The sequence below is a fragment of the Haliotis cracherodii genome, unplaced genomic scaffold, assembly GCF_022045235.1.
Source record: "Haliotis cracherodii isolate W230 unplaced genomic scaffold, xgHalCrac1.p SCAF_1, whole genome shotgun sequence".
NCBI classification, from domain to species: Eukaryota; Metazoa; Mollusca; class Gastropoda; order Lepetellida; family Haliotidae; genus Haliotis; species Haliotis cracherodii.
Genome location: NW_027266264.1, coordinates 56,754,923 through 56,779,815, shown reverse-complemented (window position 1 = coordinate 56,779,815; position 24,893 = coordinate 56,754,923). Strand labels below are relative to the sequence as shown.

Genomic DNA, 24,893 nt, shown 5'->3' with positions numbered 1-24,893 from the left:
TTTACCCAAGTAGACTGTTGGTTTTTTGGTTTCAAGGTCTGTTTACCCCAGTAGACTGTTGGTTCTTGGTTTCAAGGTCTGTTTACCCCAGTGGATTGTTGGTTAGTTGGTTTCAAGCTCTGTTTACCCCAGTAGACTGTTGGTTCATTGGCTTCAAGGTTTGTTTACCCCAGTAGACTGCTGGTTCCTGGTTTGATGGTCTGTCTATCCCAGTAGACTGTTGGATCATTGGCTTCAAGATTTGTTTACTCCAGTAGACTGCTGGTTCCTGGTTTGATGGTCTGTCTATCCCAGTAGACTGTTGGTTCATTGGTTTCAAGGTCTGTTTACCCCAGTAGGTTGTTGGTTTATTGGTTTCAAGGTCTGTTTGCCCCAGTAGACTTTTGGTTCATTGGTTTCAAGGTCTGTTTACCCCACTAGGCTGTTGGTTCATTGGGTTTTAGGTCTGTTTACCCCAGTAGACTGTTGGTTCTTGGTTTGATGGTCTGTCTATCCCAGTAGGCTGTTGGTTCATTGGTTTCAAGGTCTGTTTGCCCCTGTAGACTGTTGGTTCATTGGTTTCAAGGTCTGTTTATCCCAGTAGACTGTTGGTTCATTGGTTTCAAGATCTGTTTACCCCAGTAGACTGTTGGTTCGTTGGTTTCAAGGTCTGTCTATCCCAGTAGACTGTTGGTTCTTGGTTTCAAGGTCTGTTTACCCCAGTAGACTGTTGGTTCTTGGTTTCAAGGTCTGTTTACCCAAGTAGACTGTTGGTTTTTTGGTTTCAAGGTCTGTTTACCCCAGTAGACTGTTGGTTCTTGGTTTCAAGGTCTGTTTACCCCAGTGGATTGTTGGTTAGTTGGTTTCAAGCTCTGTTTACCCCAGTAGACTGTTGGTTCATTGGCTTCAAGGTTTGTTTACCCCAGTAGACTGCTGGTTCCTGGTTTGATGGTCTGTCTATCCCAGTAGACTGTTGGATCATTGGCTTCAAGATTTGTTTACTCCAGTAGACTGCTGGTTCCTGGTTTGATGGTCTGTCTATCCCAGTAGACTGTTGGTTCATTGGTTTCAAGGTCTGTTTACCCCAGTAGGTTGTTGGTTTATTGGTTTCAAGGTCTGTTTGCCCCAGTAGACTTTTGGTTCATTGGTTTCAAGGTCTGTTTACCCCACTAGGCTGTTGGTTCATTGGGTTTTAGGTCTGTTTACCCCAGTAGACTGTTGGTTCTTGGTTTGATGGTCTGTCTATCCCAGTAGGCTGTTGGTTCATTGGTTTCAAGGTCTGTTTGCCCCTGTAGACTGTTGGTTCATTGGTTTCAAGGTCTGTTTATCCCAGTAGACTGTTGGTTCATTGGTTTCAAGATCTGTTTACCCCAGTAGACTGTTGGTTCGTTGGTTTCAAGGTCTGTTTACCCCAGTAGACTGTTGGTTCTTGGTTTGATGGTCTGTCTATCCCAGTAGACTGTTGGTTCTTGGTTTCAAGGTCTGTTTACCCCAGTAGACTGTTGGTTCATTGGTTTCAAGGTCTGTCTAACCCAGTAGGCTGTTTGGTCATTGGTTTCAAGGTCTGTTTATCCCAGTAGACTGTTGGTTCATTGGTTTCAAGGTCTGTTTACCCCAGTAGGCTGTTGGTTCATTGGTTTCAAGGTCTGTTTACCCCGGTAGACTGTTGGTTTATTGGTTTCAAGGTCTGTTTACCCTAGTAGAATATTGGTTCATTGGTTTCAAGGTCTGTTTACCCCAGTAATCTGTTGGTTCATTGGTTTCAAGGTCTGTCTATCCCAGTAGGCTGTTGGTTCATTGGTTTCAAGGTCTGTCTATCCCAGTAGACTGTTGGTTCATTGGCTTCAAGGTTTGTTTACCCCAGTAGACTGCTGGTTCCTGGTTTGATGGTCTGTCTATCCCAGTAGACTGTTGGTTCATTGGTTTCAAGGTCTGTTTACCCCAGTAGGTTGTTGGTTTATTGGTTTCAAGGTCTGTTTGCCCCAGTAGACTTTTGGTTCATTGGCTTCAAGGTTTGTTTACCCCAGTAGACTGTTGGTTCTTGGATTGATGGTCTGTCTATCCCAGTAGACTGTTGGTTTATTGGTTTCAAGGTTTGTTTGCCCCAGTTGACTGTTAGCTCATTGTTTTGATGGTCTATTTACCCAAGTAGATTGTTGGTTTGTTTGTTTCAAGGTCTGTTTACCCCAGTAGACTGTTGGTTCTTGGTTTCAAGGTCTGTTTACCCCAGTGGATTGTTGGTTAGTTGGTTTCAAGGTCTGTTTACCCCACTAAGGTGTTGGTTCATTGGGTTCAAGGTCTGTTTACCCCTGTAGACTGTTGGTTCTTGGTTTGATGGTCTGTCTATCCCAGTAGACTGTTGGTTCATTGGTTTCAAGGTCTGTTTACCCCAGTAGGCTGTTGGTTTATTGGTTTTAAGGTCTGTTTGCCCCAGTAGACTGTTGGTTCATTGGTTTCAAGGTCTGTTTGCCCCAGTAGGCTGTTGGTTCATTGGGTTTTAGGTCTGTTTACCCCAGTAGACTGTTGGTTCATTGGTTTGATAGTTCTGATATCCACTGCCATAATATTGCTAGAATATTGCTGAAAAAGACCTGTTCAATGGGCTGTGTTACTAAGTGGCCTAATGGGTCAAGCTTGCCTTACTTACAGTGCTATAATTAATGTAGATTTTGCCTGTAAGTAGAAACTTCTATATAACTTTGAAGTAATATGATGCATTTTGTTTTTCAGCAAAAGGTGTGGAACCACGGTTTAATGTTGTGGCAAAGAACGTGACAGTGGTGACAGGACAGACAGCGGTTCTACCCTGCTCCGTGGACTTCCTCGGGGAGTTTAAGGTAAACTTGGCACCATTGAACCTTAATTGGAAGGAAAGATGTGCTCTTTATATGGTCTGCTTTTGATAATAAAGAGACACATTTCAACAATTACAGCGATCATAAAACAGTTGGCAAATAATTTCTTATTCAGGTTTACTGAAATTACATGACCGTTTCTTGCTATTGCATGCATCTTACTTCACAATTCTTTGTCAGTGCAGAGCTCCAGGGCTGTTGTCTTCGCAGCTGTTGACAGTAAACTGATTTGTAAAAAAATGTAGTTTCCTTTGATCACTGAAATCACTGTAAAGATTAAATAAGAAATCAACTGAGACAAACTTTACAACTTTACAAACTCTTTTATTAATGTTGAGAATGTGAATAACAATATAACACCATGTCGTTATATCATTCCCCACGATAATAATTCACTGGAAACTGACACAGGCTTATACATGGTTTGAAACGAAGTCCCTGTCAGGTGCTACATGATATTCAGAGAGTATTTCATAGCGTTTTCCTGAAGACTGATGGTAGGTGTCAGTGTTGTCAATGTAAATGTTATTGTCAGTGAGAAGGATCTTGCAAGGAATCTCCTCTAATCCAGTAACACAGATGACTTGTGAGACATTTTCTTGGAAACATCCACTCCATCAAAAAGGCATTTCAGGGTTATGTTGTCAATCCACAGATTTGAGATGAATTAGGGTGGGGTGATGATTCCCAGGACATTGCAAATGACCAGTAGTTGTCAGGAGGATGGTCTGTCAAGAAGCAACTGCAGCCATCTTTCCTCGTTTTGAAGCTTTACCATTGAAGGCTGTACCCTGGAGATTGGCTTTCCTTACTAAACTGACGGATTCTGTCACCACTCTGCGTATTTGTTGCTCTTGAGAGGCGTGCAAAGACGCTGGTAGTCCTCTGTTGACGAATCAGATGCAATTTTACTCTTTATGTCCTTTTCTACTCCCAAATGTTTGTAATTTAGCCATCTTCATCCATTTTGTGTCATGATGGTTTGCAAACAAATTTACATGAAACATTTTGCATTGATTTGTTGATTTGCTAGATGTATGGCGGTCCGGCAAGAATGTCATTAACAAATGGTGGAATCAGCTGTGTAGGATCAGTGATAATGGAGACATGTCTCTAATGGGGTAATTGATGAGAAAATCTGGCATGTCGAACAGGATCAACAGTAAAGGCATATTTCATTTAGGGAGTTAGAGCATTAAATGCACTCATTGATGCAATTTCTCTCATATATTATATTTTATTTCAGTATTTTATTTGTTTAGGAAGTTGGTGGTTGCATAAAATAAATATATGCACAGTGACTTTTATGGTGGCTTAATTAAAAATTGTTTGTTGTTTAACGCTGCACTCAGCAAATTTCCAGCGAAATGACAGCTTAGGATAGATCAAGTCAGTGATACCCATTCCTGGTTATGGTTTGTGGGTGAAGGAACATAGGTATTAAGGAGCTGTAGAACTTGCTGTTCCTTCCCTTGGGTGGGAAAAACATTTGCCAAATGGTTAACATGTTCGCTCTCCAAGCTGACGGCCCACATTGTGTAAGAGCCCATTTCTGGTGTCTCCTACCATCATCTTCCTGGGATATTGCTAAAAGCAGCGTAAAACCATACTAACTCCCTGACTCACATGGCTGTCAGGACCAAAGGGTCTTGTTTTCAATTCATGTAGTATAACTGATATGTTTTATGGCTGTACTGAAAGTTTACAGTCAAAGTGACAAGAATTCACTCACCCTCTCTGTCAGATGACCAAATTATTATTCAATGTCACACAAGTTGCACCCAATAATGACAGCTTTGTAGTTGATCTTTTGTAGTCTTAACCACCAAAAATGAAGAACCTGTGAAAGAATTGGTTTTTTTAATTGAAATTTGCTCACAGCATTCTCAAATATTTGAGGATAACCAATACAATTGTGAAATATTTGTGACAGAAGATTGTATCAAAAATCCCATCTTGGTCCCCACATCGTAGTGCAACACAAATAGTGTTATTTCTACAAACCACTTGTTGTCCTTCATGTGGTGATTTGTCATCAATAATCAAGGTCGTTGTAGAGCGTTTCTGCAGAACCTGCTGTGTTGAGTAATGGCCTCTTTCCACAACATTGCCCAGGCTGTAAAACAGCCACCTTCTGAAAAAAAATCTGTTTGATTGCTCAATTTATCTCGCATATCTTGATAGGTTTGGAAGCTTTCTCAACATTGGAAAATCAAAATTGCTCTGACATCTTCGAGAAACTCATTGTTATTATTTTGATACTACAAAATTGTATTTTAAAGAGTATGTAATAATCTGTTTTTCTGATATTTTATTTTTGATTAATTCTTTTAAGTCTTTTAACGCCCATTATACAGCCTCAACATTATGCCTTAATTAATATTTACTGAAATCCACTGAATTAGGAAATAATATTTAATTAACCAAACCAATGCTTTGAAGACATTTGTTATCAAGAGATAATTATGGGTGTTCAATAAGATATGAAGTGAAGACATTTGGGCTTAATGATTGTCAAATAATTGACAAGTCACAATTTTGTCCATGGCCTTATAGCAATACAGCTTAAGATATTAATAGTTATCATTGCTGTTACTCTACACTTATCTATTGTATCATCTGTCACAATCAGAAGGAAAAAACATGCACTGTGAACCATTATGAAACTTTCCATTTGTTTTGATGCAAAATTCACCTTGCTTGGGGAACATAATACTTGTAGCATTTAGTGTTTACACCTAACACAGTACTTTTATGATAGTAATGTTCCACTACAGCAATAGTGTAGCAATAGTGTTTCATATGACACAATACTTTTATTATACATGTTCCACTACAGCAATAGTGTAGCAATAGTGTTTCACCTGACACAGTACTTTAATTATACATGTTCCATGACAGCAATAGTGTAGCAATAGTGTTTCATCTGACAATACTATTGCTGCAGTAAAGTAGCCTTTAGTCCTCTAAGAGGTCCTCTCACACATGTAGCTATTCTTATAAATATTGCTCTGAATGTCACCAGGAATATTGATGACATTGAAGAAATATCTCCTTTACTGACTCTTTGTTTTCAGGATATCTTTGACACATTATTTGTTTTAGGTACATTTTTTGTGATGACTTTGTTTCATAGATTATCATTTTAAGTACACATATATATCAGAGATATGTTGTTCTGGATATTGTGATTGTTCAGCTGTCTCCTGTCAAAGGAAGATGTGATATCTCTTGACAACAATGGTGTAGAAATGTGTTATGACTTAATGGCCTCATGATCTACCCCTTCCAGACAGGCAAGCTGCAGGTAAGTACTTCTCAACTGACACTCATTGCTTCCACACTTATCTGCCTTCATCCTTCTAACATCCTAACCAGACGTACGTTTAGTGGTAACATCCTAACCAGACATACATTTAGTGGTAACATCCTAACCAGGGGCTAGTTTGGTGGTAACATCCTAACCAGTGGCTAGTTGGGTGGTAACATCCTAACCAGACAAACGTTTGGTGGTAACATCCTAACCAGGGTCTAGTTTGGTGGTAACATCCTAACCAGGTGCTAGTTTGGTGGTAACATCCTTACAAGGGGCTAGTTTGGTGGTAACATCCTTAAAAGGGGCTAGTTTGATGGTAACATCCTGACCAGGGGCTAGTTTGTTTGTAACATCCTTACCAGGTCCTAGTTTGGTGGTAACATCTTTAACCAGGTGCTAGTTTGGTGAACATCCTAACCAGGGGCTAGTTTGATGGTAACATCCTAACTAGGGGCTAGTTTGGTGGTAACATCCTTAAAAGGGGCTAGTTTGATGGTAACATCCAGACCAGGGGCTAATTTGTTGGTAACATCCTTACCAGGTCTTAGTTTGATGGTAACATCCTAACCAGGTCCTAGTTTGGTGAACATCCTAACCAGGGGCTAGTTTGATGGTAACATCCTAACTAAGGGCTAGTTTGATGGTAACATCCTAATCAGGGGCTAGTTTGGTGGTAACATCCTAACCAGGGGCTTGTTTGATGGTAACATCCTAATCAGGGGCTAGCTTGGTGGTAACATCCTAACCAGGGGCTAGTTTGGTGGTAACATTTTAACCAGGGGCTAGTTAGATGGTAACATCTTTACTAGGGGCTAGTTTGGTGGTAACATTCTGACCAGGGGCTAGTTAGATGGTAACATCCTTACTAGGGGTTAGTTTGATGGTAACATCCTGACCAGGGGCTAGTTTGGTGGTCACATTCTTACTAAGGGCTAGTTTGGTGGTAACATTCTGACCAGGGGCTAGTTAGATGGTAACATCCTTACTAGGGGTTAGTTTGGTGGTAACATCCTGACCAGGGGCTAGTTTGGTGGTCACATTCTTACTAGGGGCTAGTTTGGTGAACATCCTAACCAGGGGCTAGTTTGGTGGTCACATTCTGACCAGGGGCTAGTTTGGTGGTAACATTCTTACTAGGGGTTAGTTTGATGGTAACATTCTTACTAGGGGCTAGTTAGATGGTAACATCCTTACTAGGGGTTAGTTTGGTGGTAACATCCTGACCAGGGGCTAGTTTGGTGGTCACATTCTTACTAGGGGCTAGTTTGGTGAACATCCTAACCAGGGGCTAGTTTGGTGGTAACATCCTGACCAGGGGCTAGTTTGGTGGTAACATCCCAACATGGTAACAGCATTATAAGGGCTGCTCTGATGACAGCTTCTTACCATGGTTCATGCAAGGTTGGTGCTGGTTGTTCACTTACAGGGTGAGGGTTAGATTCTTTAAAAAGTTGTGAAAAATTACCAACTTAATTGCAATGAATTAAGTTGAAGCATTTGCATTTGTCAAACACACTTGCCTCACTTTCTTGTCCACCGATGAATGAAAGAATGAAGAAATCAGTTTTATACTCATTACAATTTACACATCAAACATCATTTTAGTTTTTTTATATTAAGATAAACTGTATGAACAAAACATCCCAGAAAACAAGGCTGTAGTTGGACTTGTAGTGCAAGCGAGCTGTAGCAACCCATTGGTGCCTGGTTTTGATTACAATTTTCCACCATTCTTTATGCCCTTTGAATTTCTCTGTCATTGAATGAATTTTCCTTACCTTTTAAAATCACATTTGTGATCTGCTAAATATAGTGTCTTTTCTGAGCTGGAAGAGGGGAGAGTTCTTGTCAAACAAACAGGACACTTTCATATAAAGGACTAGGTATTGTTTCCAACATTATCAAATGCCTAAACCTTTTGAATGATTTGATACTGGCATGTAAGAAAATGCTTTTACTTTTATTTTGAAAAATGTCTGCCTTTCCTTGCATACTTTATAGATGGTGTGTATTCATGAAGCATAGTGCAATCTGGTTGGTTGTGATTGAAAACTTCACATTGCCGCAGACAACTAATACTATTCAGTAAAGTTAAAGATCATGAGTGTTTGGGGGATATTTTTGTTATGAAAACTGAGCACACAATTTCATAAAAATATCCTCAAAAGTATTTATGATCCCTTACTTCTTTTGTGTTGTATATATCAGCTTCAGATGAACAACTGACAATTTCAGTTGTAGTAAAATGACCATTCAAAAGGTACATCAGTACTTATTCCACACGTTTCTTAATATCCAGTTTTCCCAGGAGGCTTTGGCTTTTTGAAATTAAAAAACACATAACTTACATAAATTGAACATTTAACATGGATAGTATCTGTGTGCCTTCAAAATAAACGACTTCCTCCGAACACAATTTGAACCTTCGAATATGATTATTAACACACTACAGTACATATGGTGTTTCCACTCATTCTGATCAATTTTCTTAATTTCATATTGGATAATTTGACTTGCAGTGGCAGAAATGAATGTGTTCTGCTGATGCAATCAGGTTGAGAGTCTGACACCAGCCCTATAGCCTAATGCTCAGTAATTAAATTTACAAAGACCTCATAGAAATTATTTAATTTTGAAAAGTGTCCCAATAAACGTCAATATAAGTATTGGTGCTTGAAATGGGTTACTTTCTACAAGGAATAAACAAGCTAGAGTCCATGAGGATGCTTGTATAATTTAAAATGTGTATTCAAAGATGGAATTAATGATTGACAAGCAGGCAGTTTTATTCCTTGTGTTGAACTTCATGCTGCAAGACGTCCTTAGCTGTGTTCTCTGAGAAGGGTTTCCTGTCTATATTAGAAAGACCTGTCTTTTTCTGCCATCTAGCATCCCAGAGTTTGCTCAATACACTCTTTCTTTCCACGTATGGATTAGACAGATTCATTACAACATCCTTCTTTCCTGTCCTGCCAGCCTCTAGAAGTATGGAGTGTCAACCACATTTATTTTCTATAGCCATCACATTCTGATTAGACATCAATTCATCCACTAGAACCACAATGCTTCCATTATACAGCACCTTCTTTTCAAGTCTATGACCAAGTATATAATAATTTATTGAATCAGTGGAGCACTGTACAATAAAAGACATTTGTGCTGGTGGCGGAAGGGAGCTGACTTTCCTGACAGAATATATCCGCATTGAGATGTCAGACGCTTCCCACTGAGTTGGTACAGGACATGATGAGTAATGAGTCCACATGATAGCTAGTCATTTTCCTCAGGATGTTTAAATCATGAACACATTGTTTGCATTGTGTGCCCATCAGCTTCCTCAAGTAAATTAAGGATTAATGTCAATTTTAAAAATTGAATTGTAAGTTTGTCATCTGAAATGTAGATCACTGGTGTGTGCAGATTGAGATCTCTGTCAGGTGTATAGTGTTACCACTTCAAAGAAACTGGCAGTATTGGAAAGTTGAACAGATTACAAAAGCCATATGGCAGCAGCTACAAATGGATAGCCTGCACTTTGTGATTTTTGAAAGCATTATTTCAACTAGACTGGATCTGGAACAAGTATTTCAGTTGATGATTGATGTCACACTCATTAATTTGTTGTGCACGATTGCATCCCTTAGCTGTGCCAGGATCTGATTATTGTTTGAATCCTAGATTCTGATCCATGGTTTGTCAGCACCATACCCATGTTCGTGGGTTTCACCAAAGTGGTAAAGGTCCAAGATCTGCTTCACTTAGGTTTTCCTCTTACATTGTGGACACTGTGTAAAAGAACTGAGATGCTTCTGAAAGTGACACTAAACCCAGCTCACTCACCCACTCGTAGGGTTAAACACAGGTGCTCCTCAGAGAAACAGGAATAACCTTGACTTCTCTGATATCTAGTATTGTTACATATTGCCACCAATCTGAAACGAGATGTTCACTTGTTGGACTCTACCCCTCTACCCCTGCCTATACTTCAAGGCAATAACCACTAAAACAATTCATTCAGCTTTTCATGTCCCGTGTTTTTGTGAGACACTAAACCCTTTTAATCTAGTAAAATCATCCTGCTGTGTTGGTTTGGAGTGATCACTCTATCGGAATAACAGATTATGCCTCAATAATATGAAATCCCATCTACATCCTGCATGTCACATTATGCATCCTCTGACAATAGAGAGCTTTGGGAATGTATGGCTCAGTTGTGTAGGGCACAACAATTCACTGTGCAGAGTAGCTTCCCTTTGTAGCTGGTTGTGGGTTTGGAATCGTAGGTTCACTCTGCTGATGACTGCTAGTCAGCCAGTACCATGTACCCATGCTTGGGGACTGCACCGCAGTGTTCCATGTCTGAGACCTGGATTCCTTGGGGCGTTAGTCCTACATTAAGCTGACAAGCCACAACATAACTGAAATATTCTTCAAACCACTTAACCCCAATGCATGCTGATCATGAAGTAATGTTTAGCGGTAGAGTGCATTATGTGCTTGTATGATGTAGTCCGTTGTTCAGATTGTTTTAACTTCTTAACTAATTTAAGAAAGATAAAAATAATTAGTCAATACCATTTCCTTTAGAATGAAAATGTTACATTAATAATTTTTATTCTAATCTTTATTTCAGCCTATTTTCTTCAACATGCCCTTTCAGCTTCTGGTTTTCAGATTTGCCTTTTGGACAAAATAAATCAATTATCAGTATTTTATACCAATAAAATAATTCAAATCAAGTCTTTTGTGTAGATTAAGTGTGAATTGTTAATGACTAAAATGAAGCATGACTGTTTGTTGGGACAGTGGATATGGTGAATATTTGGATATACATCAAGTGAGAAAGAATGGGATAAATTAACACCTCACGTAAGTGCTTGGGGACAAATAATATGAGGCAGAGTGTTTTGTAGTGAGTCAGGCCTGGATGAATATTTAATAGTTCATTTATTATGGCCTATAACATCAGTTATGGAATGAAGGACAACATGATCTAAACATCAGAAGTGATGGAATTGTATCTACAAGTTTCTCCATTACTGCTTATGAGGTTTGCATACATCATCCTTAAGCATCCAGCATCTGTCATCAGTGTCTAGAAGCCATCAGATGCCTCAACACTGGAGCTTCCCCATTACTCTAACACTGTCCCCAGTCAGGGAACCCTCGCCACTGAGGGTATCATGTTCAGCCTCTCAGCAAGCAAATGGCAACATTGAGCCACATGCCAGTCTAGTTGGTTGGTGTCAGCCATTGTAACTAACCCAACTCAGCACAGTTTTACCAATAATTGTCAAGTGCGCAACTTGTGGAAAATAACTTCATGAAGTATTGGCAAACCGTGACTCACTTCAACTCTGCTAACATTTATGGCTATCGGCATGTGCGTACATTGCAAAAACTCATCATCTATTTGCTATTGTAAAGCAATATGGTCAATTTTGCGTTTATACACATCATTGACAAACATAGTGGCACCAGGCATAAGTAAATATTTGCTTTATAAGTCTCTGTGGACCTGGAGATATTTGTAGCAGTTAGGAGAATGAAATAAAATATGACACAAGGGATGGGTCATATTGGTAGCCTCTTGGAGCTTGGCAATTAGAAGAATCACATATTCATCAAATGACATGATCTAGGCATACAGATTACATGCTACCTTCAAGCACTTTGTACAATAATTCACTTGTGTTGAGTTATCAAAATTTATTACCTTTTTTATGTTAAAATTGATTGTTAACACTGTTTTCTTGTATGCCTGAAAATAGTTCTTTCAAAGAAGGCCAGTGGGTATGATTTTCACTTTGTTTGAGTCTATACTTGGGGAAGATTAGGGTAGAACCCAGGCTGATTTTAATGGATTATTTAGTTTAGGAATATTTCAACACCATTTTTTTCTTTAGAGTTAGCTCACCTGACCCTGGGGATGATCTGAGATTGTCCGTGGGGTTATCAGTCTACTATTTACTGTAATCTAACGTTTCACTTATTTATGATTTCTTTGACTGCAGTTGTGATGAAGTGTTATGATGCTTGGAATGCAGCACATGTTTGTGTGTAAGGATCATTTATAGCAGTGTGACAGACTCCAATGTCTGTTGATCTGTGAATTTCAGAAAGTAAAACATCTTTTGCCGTAAGAGGTCCTTCAGATGTAGCTCTTGTATTGTTCAGGGCATCTTGTTCATAAGTCTAATGCCCTATGTTGGCTAATGTCCTTTTAGTTATAATAATACGTGTCTTCGTTTTCACTGACCAAAATATTTCTTACCTGGTTTAACCTTTCCAAACGTGAGTGGACATTTGTTCAAGATCAGTTTATTGACTGTCTAACGTACACAGTTACATCCCTTAGTTGCGCCACGATCAACTGATTCGACCTGATTAGGATCCATGGGCTGGCAGTACCAGACCAGGGCTCATGGTTTTCACCAAAGTAAACATGACCTGTGTCATATTGGACTTTGCACAAACTTTCTTAGCTGACACATTCAAACCAGTGTTAATTCCTTCTCACACCAGATTTATTGTAAGTACAGGTGAACTTCTCACAATTCCCCCTGCCCCCAAGACATAGGCTCACATACAGTGCATAACTGCATGACCAAACAAGGGATTTCAATGCTAAGTGTGGTTTGGCTGCAAGGCATTCCTATTGCAGTGATATATTTATGGTTGAAAAAAACCCCAGAAATGTCAAAAATAAGTCCTAAAATTTGAGAATATAACATCCAACAAGATTGAATTTTCATGACGGTAGTTATTTTGAAAGACATTAATGCAAGATTGTAATATGCAGCTATGAAATGTGTTTGCGCGGCAGTGATTGTCGCATTCATTGGCATGTACAGCATGATTGGTACAGCCATGGAGGAAGATTCAGAGTGGCGTTCTTCTTCACCACGGATGGAATATGCCATCAAACTATAATTTTCCGGGAGCAAACTGTGAGAAGCTTTCCCTTCATGGTAATGAAACAGAACCTGTGGGAGTTGGAAAACTTCACAAGTAATTTCCATGAATTCACAACAAATCGCTACTTTTGATTGGCTGAACAATGATTTAATTGAGGACAATTATTCTCGTACCAAAGTGACATTTGACTTTACGCATCATTCCTAGGAGACTGAGTCCTTTATGCCACCACAGCTTCGGCATAGTCACCGCGTTTATTATAATGTCAGCTAATTATACGTCCATCGCCATATTGAACCTCTCCGTCAGTCCAGATTGCAAATCTACTTAACAAATCTGCTTGTTCCATAGTTCAGGATTGACAAACGAGGCTATATATTATGTCCATCCAAATTTTACATTGGTTTGATGTTGCATAATGAGATGACATGTGTTGCCCCTACTAATTAGACTATGCATCTTATGCGCAGATGATGAAGGAATTCCCATGTTAACTAGTACAAGTTTGTTGTGTGAATTATCAAATATCTGTCTTTAAAATGAAGTTGCTCTTTTCCCCGAGGTGATTGCTAGTCTGAAGTTTCAGGACCTGTAATAAGGCATGTATATTTAGATGGGATAACTCCCTACCTACAGGTGTTAATGATGAGAATGTCATTCTGGCAGGTCAGGTGCCAGAAGGTGACAAGTTCAGCACTTTCAGATACAAACCCTCTAGCCGTATTGACAAAGCAGAGAAACAATTTGATGAGGCATTTGTTTTCAAGGCTGTTATTTTGTTATTTTTAGATGTTAAGCCCATCAATTTTGCAAATGTTTTTGAATCCTGTGAATACCAGTTACAATGTGAGATATAGAAAGACTAGAGTGTGACTGTGAGTTCTCCACCAGTGTTCTCTCAAACATCACTACAATGTACACTACAAACAGACTTGATTGGTCAGGAGGCAAAATGCCTATTTTGAGACATCTCCAAACGCCAGGAGTACACCAGCAGTGTTCCCACAGTTTCTAGTGAAATGAGGAAAATGGCTGATTATGTGCAGGATTTAATAAATGTTATATTGGGATTACATTCTCTCAGTAAAGTACAAATTCTGGTACTGTTTTGGGTTGAGTCTCATCCAGGATTCAGTCCCATACTCTCAAAATGAGGCAGCCAATCTAGCGATCTAACCCACTCAGGCACAGAGGCTTCTACAAAATGGAAGTCCGACAACTGGTTGTGTAGATCTCGTATGAACCGCACTGACAAGTGCATCTTATATCATTATAATAGCAAACTATGTCACATACAGACATGTTTCATCATAATGAATCTGTTACGCTACTGTTATCAAAGTGATGTATTCAAGTATATGGCACTGGAGATTGTTCATACTCAGAGTCCAACTCTACAGGCAATGGTAATTTTGTATTTGTTTGTTTGTTTGTTTGTATGTATTGGTGTCATAATATTATTGAGATGGTGTGTCTAAAGTCTGTATTGGAGTGAGGTTGTGTGATTAATAAGCAAAGAGGTGATGTGTGCATGCTGTGGCATTGAAATGCTTAATGCTGATTGATTAATGTTATGAAATGCATTTTATGAAAACAACATGCAGCCAGACAAATTTTCTGAAGGGAATGCAATGGTTATTGATTTTACATCATAATGGCTGACGATTTGTGTATAAAATGGTGTGTTAAGCTTAAGATTTCACAGAATTTGGTAAATAAATGAATTTGACATCCTTCTTGTAAGACAATAAATGGGGAGTTTTGCCCTGGATCTCAAAGATTAAGATGAAACAGGCTCAATTAAATGGCTGTTCTTGATAGGTTGTGTGTGTTTGTCATCACTGAAGTGGCCTGCCTTGTTTTGGACCGACTAGTAGCTTTGTTGATTGTCAACATGACAATGAGACGGGCAAATCAGAGATGTGGATGGATAATAGGTCATTCGTAGTTCGTCTGGTGATATGTTTGTCCATGCTGTTGCTTGATTGACTGGAATGTCATATTGGCATTGATTAATAAGTGTATGTAACAAATTGGCAAGTAGTGTATAAATAGTATGTATGACTTGCCAGTGTCATACTATACACATCCCTTTACTCTACACATCCAGTGAAAAAGAGTATACTGACCCTCAAGATTTTATAAGACATCTTAGGGTTAAGACAGTACAGAGAGACAACTGACCCTCAAGATTTTATAAGACATCTTAGGGTTAAGACAGTACAGAGAGACAACTGACCCTCAGGATTTTAACAGACATCTTAGGGTACAGACAGTACAGAGAGACAACTGACCCTCTGGATTTTAACAGACATCTTAGGGTACAGACAGTACAGAGAGACAACTGACCCTCAGGATTTTAACAGACATCTTAGGGTTAAGACAGTACAGAGAGACAACTGACCCTCAGGATTTTAACAGACATCTTAGGGTTAAGACAGTACAGAGAGACAACTGACCCTCTGGATTTTAACAGACATCTTAGGGTTAAGACAGTACAGAGAGACAACTGACCCTCAGGATTTTAACAGACATCTTAGGGTACAGACAGTACAGAGAGACAACTGACCCTCAGGATTTTAAAGGATGCCCATGGGCTAAGACAGTGGAGAGATAGATGACCCTAAGGAAGTTAAAGGATGCCCATGGGTTAAGACAGCAAAGAGACAACTGACCCTCAGGATTTTAAAGGATGCCCATGGGCTAAGACAGTGGAGAGATAGATGACCCTAAGGAAGTTAAAGGATGCCCAAGGGTTCAGACAGCAAAGACACAACTGACCATCAGGACTTTAAAGGACGCCCATGGGCTAAGACAGTGGAGAGATAGATGACCCTAAGGAAGTTAAAGAACGTCCAAGGGTTCAGACAGCAAAGAGACAACTGACCCTCAGGATTTTAAAGCACATCCAAGGTAGGGCTTGACAAGTCCAAATTTACTACCCGGGCAACAGACCCCCAACTATCCGACACTACCCATGTACCCATTGTATGTCTCAAGATTTGGGAACAAAATGACTGATTGGGATTTGTTTTATAGCAGCCCTGGCAATAACTGTTTAGAAACGTGTATCAAACAATCAGATCATGCATACAGTGAAGTTGACTGAAGTTTTATCTTTACTCAAACATATACAGATCAAAAGCAATGTGTGCTTCGTTAGAATGAAAAGCAAACATTAGCGACTTATAGTGTAACCACTGAGCTATAGTGAGTTTTTGGTCATTGGTTACCACGGGACCAGGTAGTCCTGTGGGTCCTAGGCTCCACACCTGACCTGAGTACCTGAGTTACCCGACCCAGCCCTAGTCCAAGGGCTAAAACAGTAATCGGTCAAACAAGAACAAACCACAACAATGAAAAGGGCAGTATCCTTTGAAGACAGCTACCTGATGTTGTAGCCAAACTGGTAGATTGTATATTTTGGCCATGAATTTGCCACAGAGATCCTCCATAGATTCTTACTTGAGTGAAATCCTGGCGTTACCATGGTTACTGTCCCAGTGATATGATCTGGATGAACAAACTTCAGGATTATTTATCATAAAGGACGGGAGATGTAGTCGACATGCCCATGTATGAAGTATAATTCAGAGGTTAGACTTTGCATGAAGATCAGTCTTTTTGACTCATAATAAAATCAGGGTACATAGTAATATCAATTTGTATATTAAGACAGGCATCTGCAACAGTAATCATCTTAAAGTGTGGGGTCCATGCAGACTAAATGGGTTTGAACAAACATAGTCCATGCAGACTAACAGGGTCGGAACAAACATGGTCCAGACTGATGGTCTGAACAAACAGGGTCCATGCAGATTAACAGGTCCAGGCTAACATGGTCCATGCAGACAAACATGCTCCAAGCTAACAGGATCCATGTTTAGACAAAGAGTCAAGACTAGCCAGAGTCAGGTCCTGTCTAACAGAGTCCAGACAAACAGGAATTCTCATAAGTCAGCCTTAGATTGTGTCCACAAAATATCATTAAATCATACATCTTCATGAAAGTGTCAACTGTGCAGCATCTCATGTAGTTCAATACCTAGCAGTGAACCTTGCCTATAACAAATAGTTACATTTAGCAAACCATTTGTACAGTCTGATCCGTAACCCTTCCATAGAGGCCTGTAAGTGATGCACAAATACAAAATAACTGTATCATATTGAATCTGTTGAAATAGATTGGATTCCCTGGATCTTAATCTCCTCTCAAAGTGACTGGAGATGACGGCATACATGGTGCTGAGTTCATTAATACAAATATTAGGCAAAACTCTTCTCACCAAGGATTCCTGTAGTGTGGCAGACCATAGATTCTTCAGCTGTTTTTTTCCTTTCTTAGGTCAGACAAGCTTTTTCTCTTATTTTAGACTTCAGTCTACTCTATACTATTTTTAAATATTTGTTTGTTTGTATAACAAACTTTTTAATTCATTAAGGAATTTAACCTCAAATCAAAGCAGAGAATAATTTTCATTTTTCCTCCTGCCTTTAACAAAAAAACTGTAAGACAAGAAACTTGATAACCTAGCCTAATCGATGAAATATAGAGACATTGTTTTATCATGTAAAGGAAGGATAAGATATGGATGAACAACTTGTTTATTACAAATAAGGGCAAATTGCTCCTAATTATAAGAAAGAAGTAGTCCAATTTCTAAATGCCTCTAAAAGTCTTGTTCATACAGATGATAATTATGATGCATATACACCTTCTGATAGTGCCATCACTCATTCGTAATGGCTGGTGGAGTGAGAACAATGTGTCACGTTATGGCTGGTGGAATGAGAACATTGTGATTTATTATGGCTGTTGGAGTGATAACTTTGTGATTCGTTATGGCTGGTAGAGTGAGAACATTGTGATTTATTACTGCTGGTAGAGTGAGAACAATGTGATTTATTATTGCTGGTAGAGTGAGAACATTGTAATTTATTATTGCTGGTAGAGTGAGAACATTGTGATTTATTATTGCTGGTAGAGTGAGAACATTGTAATTTATTATTGCTGGTAGAGTGAGAACATTGTGATTCGTTATGCCTGGTGAAGTGAGAACATTGTGATTCGTTATGCCTGGTGGATTGAGAACATTGTGATTCGCTATGCCTGGTAGAGTGAGAACATTGTGATTCGTTCTGCCTGGTGGATTGAGAACATTGTGATTCGCTATGCCTGGTAGAGTGAGAACATTGTGATTCGTTATGCCTGGTGGATTGAGAACATTGTGATTCGTTATGCCTGGTGGAGTGAGAACATTGTGATTCGTTATGCCTGGTGGAGTGAGAACATTGTGATTCGTTATGCCTGGTGGAGTGAGAACATTGTGATTCGTTATGCCTGGTGGAGTGAGAACATTGTGATTCGTTATGGCTGGTGGAGTGAGAACATTGTGATTCGTTATGCCTGGTGGAGTGAGAACATTGTGATTCGTTATGCCTGGTAGAGTGAGAACATTGTGATTCGTTATGGCTGGTAGAGTGAGAACATTGTGATTTATTATGGCTGGTGGAGTGATAACTTTGTGATTCGTTATGCCTGGTAGAGTGAGAACATTGTGATTTATTATGCCTGGTGGAGTGAGAACATTGTGATTTGTTATGCCTGGTGGAGTGAGAACATTGTGATTCGTTGTGCCTGGTGGAGTGAGAACATTGTGATTCGTTATGCCTGGTGGAGTGAGAACATTGTGATTCGTTATGCCTGGTAGAGTGATAACATTGTGATTCGTTATGGCTGGTAGAGTGAGAACATTGTGATTTATTATTGCTGGTGGAGTGATAACTTTGTGATTCGTTATGCCTGGTAGAGTGAGAACATTGTGATTTATTATGCCTGGTGGAGTGAGAACATTGTGATTTGTTATGCCTGGTGGAGTGAGAACATTGTGATTCGTTGTGCCTGGTGGAGTGAGAACATTGTGATTTATTACTGCTGGTGGAGTGAGAACATTGTGATTTATTACTGCTGGTAGAGTGAGAACATTGTGATTTATTATGGCTGGTGGAGTGAGAACATTGTGATTCGTTATGCCTGGTAGAGTGAGAACATTGTGATTTATTACTGCTGGTAGAGTGAGAACATTGTGATTTATTATGGCTGGTGGAGTGATAACATTGTGATTCGTTATGGCTGGTAGAGTGAGAACATTGTGATTTATTATGCCTGGTGGAGTGAGAACATTGTGATTTGTTATGCCTGGTGGAGTGAGAACATTGTGATTCGTTGTGCCTGGTGGAGTGAGAACATTGTGTTTCGTTGTGCCTGGTGGAGTGAGAACATTGTGTTTCGTTGTGCCTGGTGGAGTGATAACATTGTGTTTCGTTGTGCCTGGTGGAGTGAGAATAGTCTGTTATACAGACCCTGAAACAAATATATCCAATACAGCCCATGTGTTTCGTTGTGCCTGGTGGAGTGAGAACATTGTGTTTCGTTGTGCCTGGTGGAATGAGAACATTGTGATTCGTTGTGCCTGGTGGAGTGATAACATTGTGTTTCGTTGTGCCTGGTGGAGTGAGAATAGTCTGTTATACAGACCCTGAAACAAATATATCCAATACAGCCCATGTGTTTCGTTGTGCCTGGTGGTGTGAAAACATTGTGTTTAGTTATGACTGTGAATGGCAGCCTGTACAGCATAGATGTTTAGCACATCGGGGTCCTCTAATCATTATCTGACTTGTGGTGATGTTCAGACAGCGGCCATCATCATCTCTGATCATCATTGGACATCACTCAGTTTCGGAGGTAACTCATTACAACAAATCAAGATGGTCCTAACACGAGAACTGTATGCCAAACAAATATATGAAACATGAATCAAACAGAACACCTACCATGAAGTAAAGATGCAGTCATTTTATTAGTACCTTGAGAATTGATGTGCTCATTGTACAGATTATTTCTTGAAGATTTACATTTAGATGAGATTATATGTAGACATTGATGCAACCTCCATTATCAGTGGCAAATTACGATGTCCCGCAATGCTACCTTGGGTCCAGTGAACACAGTTTCTACAAAGGAGAAAAAAGAGACTGAGAATTAACTGTCTTCATGCTTGGAAGACAAGTTAGAAATAAGGATGATGACATATTTGTGAGTGTTTTATTTGTAAATAACACTCAAGGTCATAGAATGGGTGGTGTTGGCTGTAAATGAGTTGCAGATAACTGATGGCTATTTATTTATATAGTTTGAGTTTTATGCCTATGACTTATGTCATATGCAATGTGGACAATGTGTGCCAGGTAAAACCATTTTCTACTGACTAAGCATGGTGGTCATGGTGCTACAATACCATTGTGCCAATTTATATTTTATTTTTTTATAAGGATTTTTTCTCATCCATAAAGTTACATCATTCTAAGCTATATATTGATTTAATTGAGTTGGAATTCAGTTTGAGGTTTTACTTTACAATTTGCTTCAAGATTTTGCTTCTTTGCCTTAGATACACCATACCTTTCTAATTCTAGTTCTAATTCAGTGTTGTTGCTTCATAATGTTGTTATGTATTTTAGGTTGTATGGTTAGACCACAGAGACAAACTGCTGACATTTGAAGATCGTAGAATCATAGCTGATGAAAGGATTAGCCTGGAGAGACCATATGTGAAGGAATGGAATCTGCACATCCGCAACGTGAAGCCCTCTGATCAGGGAACTTACTCCTGCCAGATCAACACCGATCCTGTGCAAGTTCGTCCAATCAGGCTGCATGTTCATGGTAAGTACAAAAAGAAATCCGTGACTAGGGAAATGGCATTGGCATATTTCAGATTTGTGTCATTTATAAGGTGTTTGGTTGTCAGAAGAAAATGAAATCTTCCCTGTAAGCTCTGAATGGATGAGGCTTTGTTGTTTTCGACTTGCTAATGACAGAAAAATACGGAGGAAGAGATTACAGGAGTGAACCACTGTTGTTTGTAGCTTTAAGAAAATATACGTTTCCTCAAGTTTTGTGTGTTTATTGTTTTCAAATTTGATTATTTGTAAACGTTTTTTGCTTATATAAAGGTAGATGAACATGTTGAAATAACGTTATCACCTTTACTGCAAGACTCTCATATTGTCATGGCATAAGGTCCACCTTTGGTAATCTCTTGAAGTTTCATTCTGCTGCTTCAACAAATTAATGATGTCCTCATACAATGTGTCAATTGTTCACAGCAGGCATCTAAGCTGGCAAACAAATTTGAAAAAGCTTAATTTAAGCAAATTTGAAAACTTCCTCCTGCAGCAATTGGAAGGCATGGAAGTACCTTTTAATACTTTAATTTCAAGTGATTACATGATGTGATTGATAACACAAAGAAGGGCATGGCAGTACCTGATAGTACTTTCAAGTGATTACACAATAGGATGGACAATAAAACATCTGCCGTGTTGTGGGTAGGAATTAACATGCCTGATATCACTCAACAAAATAAGTGAAAAGGTGACTCTTTGTGTGCCAGCTGTCACTCCTTAATCATCTCAATAATTTTGTTTTTGCTGTGAGAGGTGACAGTCAAAGCATATGTTTTAATGCATATTCAAAGAGTTGTCTTTCAAATCTACATAAAGATGAAAAGAATCTTTCCACACATGGACCTTTGCATTACAGTTGGCTTCAGTCTAATATGTGGAAAATATTACCATAATCATTTCCTTTTTATATATCATAAAAAATGTATTTTGACTTCCTGTTTCTTAAACAATATGGATATCAGCCAAACAAGATATATCACAACTTTATGGATAACCTCATCAAATGTCACAGTCAGCAAGTGTAATAGAATTTACATTAAACTGGGGTTTTTTAACCGTAAGTGCACCATGGACAATTGACCCTACTGTACTTCAAAAATGTATTTCATATCGATTTGCATGACCGCTTTGTTACCTGGACAGAGAAAATTCCACATGAAAATTGTTAATGGGATCTAATGCTGCCCTATAACCAGCCGAGTGTCTTAGTGTTGACTTTGATAAGTAGTTCTAAGGCACTCAAATTTTGATTTAAGAAAGGAAAATGTCAAGTGATGAAAAAGTTTATTTTTGGTGAATTGAAAGGAATCGATTGGCCAATACGTTAATGCCGGGAAATAGAGTCCTTACTGAGATCACTTAGGAATCTGACCCATTCAGGGAAGGGTTATTTGGCCACAGTTACTTCCCTTTAATTCAATTTTCAAAGATGTAGTAATTAAGTTAATTCAGTCACAGTTGGTTTAGAATCAATATGCGTAAAAAGAAGATTCAAGAGAGCCATGAAAGCCAGTGTGGTTAATTAGATTGTTACCATTAAATGTCAAAATCTGTGCTATTTAGGAGCAATAAAGTGTCTCTCGGACAATACTTGTGAAGTGTTTTTATGAGGGCTTCTGTCTATTCTACACAACAGAAGAAAAAACATTGTCTGTTGTATTGAATTGGGATCAGTTACTTAATGGTTTTTAGTTTTCTATGGGGAAATATGAAAAACTATGTTGTGTTGCTAGAATGTGTGCCAGTGAAGGAAACTCTGCAACAAATGGAGAATACAGCCAAATAAGAAATTCAAAATTTGCTGAAAACAGTTTGCTGTCCAGCTGTCATTTGCATATTGTTTCATCGAAATGTTGAAATTATCTTTCTAATGATATGTTGATGTTTACATATTATAATCTTCAGATCCGTATTCAATGTCAATGTCAAGAAAATCGTAGCATGTTTGTGCAAAGTTCCTATTCCCAATATATTTGAATGATCTATTCAGATTTGAAGGAGCTCGTCAAATGCAGGGGCTGGAGTGATTCATCTCTTTGAGTTTTCCAATTTCTGATTAACCTGTACTTGGGAATTTCATTGCCCATAAAGTTCTCTCCTTTCACTGCGTGTCTCATTTATGTACTGGGATATCGTTTATGGATCGTATTCATTATCAGTGGATGTGTTTAATCTATGTTGCGCTGCTTTGAGAAAAAAGAATCAATTACTTGTTGAAGACAGCATTATGAAACCATCACAAAGTATTTAATCGTACAAGACCTCTTGTCAACACAAACATGGCTCTCCAACAGGAGTAAATGGAGGCATGTTCACATAGAAGCCTATTTCAATAAGAACAAATATTGACTAGTTTCAAGTGATTTTTCTGACAACAAGCAATGGTCTGGCTTAAGACAAAGTGGGAAACAAATTCGAGATCGGATTAACACGCAGAATCACCCGTTTCCTCCCATCGCTCAAGCCCATCTCCTGTGTGAAAGGCAGATGAAATAAAATCAGAGACGGCAAATGTACTTATAGTGACCAGTCTGGTCAGAACCCATAGTTCTAAAATTAGGGTAAATAACTGCTACCAATTTATTGATTTCAAAAGTTTTCTGGATAAACCAATTTTGTTTTGATAGTCTTTGGCCCTTCCTAGTTGATTGGTCTGTCATTGTAACACTGATTCGGCGTCGACATGGCGTAGCAACCATGAATTTCTCATCATAGCTATTGTTGACTTATGGCCTTATATCATCTTCCAGAAATTCCTCCCCTTCAGTTATCAGAGGGGAGTCTTGGTAATTATTTTCCTCCCTGCCCGAATTGCATGTCTGAGAAACGGCAGTTTGCCCCTCTGGAGAAAACTATCATTATTACAACATCAAGTTAACATCAGAATAAACACTTTCAGAAGTTAGCAGGAGCTGAAGTGAATTTGACATTATTTGTGTAATATTAATATTGTATTGGACTATAAAGCTCACACTTAGAAAATTTGATTTATCCTAGTATTTTTTTTCTTGCTTGTTTTGCTACAGGCCCTTGGCTGTTTAGGTGCAATAAAAGGGTGATAGGTTATGGAGTTATCGAGATGCTGCACTTTATAGTGAATATTTCATTTCAGCTGCAAACACCCCTTTTTGTTTTAGCCAGCACAATGTACAAAGAAACTTGTCCAGTTATTTTTTTTTTCATGTTCAGAATTAGTTTGAAAATTCAATAACTGATTGTAGTGTCTTCTTCCTCTGCTGAATAAACAGGGATATTAAAGTTGATGGTGGTATTATCTAATTGCCTCTATCCGTAACACTAGGAACCTGCCAGGGAACCTGGTTTCACATGCATGGATGTTTCTTGTAGCCAGGGCAGGAAGATGATGTCCGTGTTAAGTTTCACACAGGTTTGGAACAAGAAAAATACAAGAAGTCATTTGATATTCCTTCAGAAGAAATATATTATTACAAGTGTATGTGGACAGCAAAGACATGGAACCATCTTGGCGTCCTCCGCCACACTTTGTGGGGTTTGTGGTGTCAGCTAGTGCAGTCTGAATCTGGTTATTGGACAATTTAAGGCTTACCGTATTCAACGTAATAAGCGCCCCACTCTAATAAGCGCCCACGGCGATATTTGCTAATATATTGGCAAGTGAACAATCCCAATCAGCAACCCTTCCGATTGATCAATGTACACAAGACTTATTTATTCATGCATAATACGCACTTGTGTGTTATATCACCCTTAATTATGGGCAATTTAATTTTTGAAAAATATATCTGATGTATGTAAACATTTCAGGCTTTTCGCATAAACCACGAAATTTACGATCTTTCAACTCAAAATAATATCCTAATAAGTGCCCCCTATTTCTAATTTTGAGAGCGCCCTGGGCGCTTATTACGTCGAATACGGTATTTACTCAACAGCATTCCCAGAGTTACTGTTATTGTCAGTCTGATAACATAGATGCTGAGTGGTCATAGATTAGGCATTCAAGGTTGTCGTCAAGAGGAACTGAAGGCTTCAAGACCTAAATTAGTATGTGATAAGGATATATATGCCTTGCACACCAAACCAAGAATATT

The 24,893-nt window shown here is 38.8% G+C and overlaps 1 protein-coding gene across 4 annotated transcripts in view; it reads left to right on the top strand.

The window, feature by feature from the left end:
* The window catches only part of LOC139479650 (limbic system-associated membrane protein-like), a 135,152-nt gene that overhangs the window by 82,196 nt on the left and 28,063 nt on the right, over positions 1 to 24,893 (top strand). For 3 of the 4 annotated variants that reach the window (XM_071262506.1, XM_071262514.1, XM_071262493.1), the window contains 3 exons: positions 2,710 to 2,816; positions 6,127 to 6,141; positions 20,593 to 20,797. In XM_071262506.1, the coding sequence (XP_071118607.1) occupies positions 2,710 to 2,816; positions 6,127 to 6,141; positions 20,593 to 20,797 (327 nt within the window). The remainder of the gene's footprint in view (positions 1 to 2,709; positions 2,817 to 6,126; positions 6,142 to 20,592; positions 20,798 to 24,893) is intronic. The other variant, XM_071262499.1, reaches the window with a different exon arrangement.